Source organism: Myotis brandtii, unplaced genomic scaffold (assembly GCF_000412655.1).
Source record: "Myotis brandtii unplaced genomic scaffold, ASM41265v1 scaffold138, whole genome shotgun sequence".
NCBI lineage: Eukaryota > Metazoa > Chordata > Mammalia > Chiroptera > Vespertilionidae > Myotis > Myotis brandtii.
In genome coordinates, this window is record NW_005354915.1 from 225,087 (window position 1) to 228,364 (window position 3,278).

Consider the following 3,278-nt stretch of genomic DNA (forward strand, 5'->3'; position numbering starts at 1 on the left):
TATGAAGCCCCACCTCCGGGATATGAAGCCCCACCTCCGGGATATGAAGCTCCACCTCAGGGATATGAAGCTCCACCTGCTGGAAATAGAGCTGGCTCTCACAATCCTGAGGCAGCCCAGCCTGATGGATATGATGCTTCTCTTCCTTCCACCTCATCTCCTCAGCACCATTCACCACCTTCTAAGAACTAAACCCTGAAGATTCACCAACCAAAGTAGAACCCTAAAACTGAAGTCAGGATAAGAAGGAGGACTCAGGTATGTGTTTAAAGACCTTTCTCAAGTAGTTGTCCCACCCTCTGGAAGGGCAGTCTTAGGGGGAAAGTGAAGCTTTACTTCCATGCCTAGATTTTAGAAGCAAAGTCAACTCTTGATTAGATGGGCTAAAGGAAAAGTAGACTGATAGGACTAATTCCCCAATAATTTGGTTGACATTGGGCTGCATTTTTAAAAAATATGTTTTTATTGATTTTAGGAAGGGAGAGGGAGAGAGAGAGAAACATCGATTGCCTCCAGTATGCACCCGGACCGAGAAGTGAACCAGTTACCTTTCAGTGCACAGGACGATGCTCAACCAACTGAATCACACTAGCCAGGGCTGAGCTGCATTTTAAAAAATATATATATTTTTATTGATTTCAGAGAGGAAGAGAGAGGGAGAGATAGAAACATCAATGATGAGAGAGAATCATTAATCGGCTGCCTCCTGCACGCCCCCTACTGGGGATTGAGCCCACAATCCGGGCATGTGCCCTTGACCAGAATTGAACCTGGGACCCATGAGCAGGTGGATGCTCTATCCACTGAGCCAAACCGGGTAGGGCTGAGCTGCATTTTTTTTTAACATATCTTGAATGTGACTTTTTACTTTTTCCCCTTCACCATCCAAGAAGCATTTATTATGCTCATTTTTGTAGGCACTAAGGTATATGTTAGAAATATCAAGTTGAACACTTACTTTTCACAGCATTCTTTATATTAATGAAAGGATGGGACAACCTAAATTTCTAATAGTGACAGAATTTCATAAATTATAGTATATTCATACAGTGGAATATTATGCAGCGTTGAAAATGATGTTTAGAGGTAGAAAAGCCTTTAAGAATACCAAAACCAATGAAGCAATCAAGGAAAACATAAAGTAAATATAATTTTGACTATATTGATTTTTATTTTAATTCTGTATGACCAAAGTTAAAAGATAGGCAACAGACTAGGAGAAAGTAATTTCCAACATATATATTAAACAAATAACTTTTACTCAGAAGATATGAACTCCTACAAATCAACCCAAAAGAAAAATGGACAAAAGATAGGAATACCCTATTAACAGAGGCGATAGAGTGGCTGGCCAAGAAACATTTGAAAAGGTGTTTGTTCTACTCAACTAGTGTTAGGGAAGTGCAGCTTGAAAAGAGAAACACTTTTTTATTTCCAAAGATTTACAAATATTAAAAAGATTGAAAAACTTAAGTGTTGGGAAAGATGTGGGAAATGGTTATTGTTATAAATTGTTGGAGGGAGTTTTTGTCAATATGCCTTTTTTAATTATTATGTTTTAAATATATTTTTATTGATTTCAGAGAGGAAGGGGGAGAAATAAAAACATCAGTGATGAGTGAGAATCATTGATAGGCTGCCTCCTGCACACCCCTCACCAGGGATGGAGCCCACAATCTGGGCATGTGCCATGACCTCCTGGTTCATAAGTCAACACTCAACCACTAAGCCATGTGGGCTGGGCTCGGTATGCCTTTTTAGAAAGAAATTCAGCAGTGCCTTTTATTATTTTCTAATCCTCACCTGAGGATATGTTTTAAGAGAGAGAGAGAGAGAAACATCGATATGAGGGAGAAACATTGATCAGTTGCCTCCTATATGCACCCAACTGGGGAATGAACAAGCAAATTAGTTATGTGCCCTGACCGGAAATCGAGCCCACAACCTTTTGGTGTATGGGATGATGCTCCAACTGACTGAGGCATGCCCCCCACCCCCGCTAGGGCCAGCAGTACCCTTTAAAAGTAAAAATGAGAAGAAACCAAGATGGCGGCATAGGTAAACACCGGAAATTGCTGCCTCGCACAGTCACTTCAAAAATACAACTAAAAGACAAAACGGACATCATCCAGAACCACAGGACGGCTGGCTGAGTGGAAATTCTACAACTAGAAGGAAAGAGAAAAGCACTGAGACTCAGAGGAGGTGCGGAAGTAAAGTGCAGAGGTAGGAGGCGCACGCCGAAAGGGCTGGCAACTGAGGACGTGGTGCACGTGGAAAGGGCTGGCGGCTGAGGATGCGGTTGTCTTTTTCAATCAGGAGGGAGTCTCAAGCTCCCAACTGCTCTGAACTCCAGTTCCGGGTGAGTCTCTGGGGACCCAGACTCATATGGGGAGAAACTGGACTGTCTGGCATCGGGCAGAACTCGAGGGTGGCTTTCTCTCAGAGGTGCTTGCAGCAATTACCGGGACATTGAGACGCGGGGCCTCTTAGGGTAGGACTGGGGAGCAGCCATAGCTGCTTGCTCCGCCCTGTTGATCCCCTGAGACCACGCCCCACCCAAGCTGTGCACAGAGGCTTTTGCATATGAAAGGCCTGGCCCTTTGCAACCTGAAAATTACCTAACAAACTGCAGCTGAATCAGAGAGACCCAGAACTTCCAAAAGAAGGTCCAAGGCCCCACAGCAGCTTGCATTGCTTCACAGCTGGGCCTCATCTGGGCACCTCCAAACCCCAAACAAAGAAGAGGAATCTGCAGATCTCTCCATAGCTCCTGCTGGGTAGCTTCAAGCAGAGGCTAAATTAGCACCTCCTTAGAGATCCAAGAGCCAGTGTACCCAGTGGTCAGAGTGGGACCATCCAGATTACAACTCCTCAGATCCATAAGGGACACACTCAGGGGGCAGACTCAGTGAGCACCAAAGCCCCACTGAAGCAAGTCTTGCCCCAGAAGGGTGTCTCCAGCACAGAAGTTCTCCCACTGCAGACACAGCTGATTCTCACTGCCAATTGGCCTGGAGGTCAATTCCTCCCAGTGACACCTAAAACAATCAAGGCATAACTACAACAAGACTGTGCACAAAGCCCACAAAGGGGTGCACCAAGAGTGTCCACCTCAGGTAACTGGGGAGGCTGAGCCACTGGGCCCTATAAGATACCTAGCACACAAAGCCACTCTATCAACACAGGGAAGCATAAAAAATGCGGAGACAAAGAAACAGGTCACAAATGACAGAAATGGAGGAAAGCAAACTACTGGATATAGAGTTCAAAACCAC

General features: G+C 44.7%; 1 protein-coding gene across 1 annotated transcript in view; it reads left to right on the forward strand.

The window, feature by feature from the left end:
- Positions 1 to 3,278, forward strand: part of WBP2NL (WBP2 N-terminal like) — a 21,003-nt gene that overhangs the window by 10,732 nt on the left and 6,993 nt on the right. The window contains exon 7 of the mRNA XM_014535121.1: positions 1 to 258. Within this exon, the coding sequence (XP_014390607.1) occupies positions 1 to 192 (192 nt within the window). The 3' untranslated portion in view covers positions 193 to 258. The remainder of the gene's footprint in view (positions 259 to 3,278) is intronic.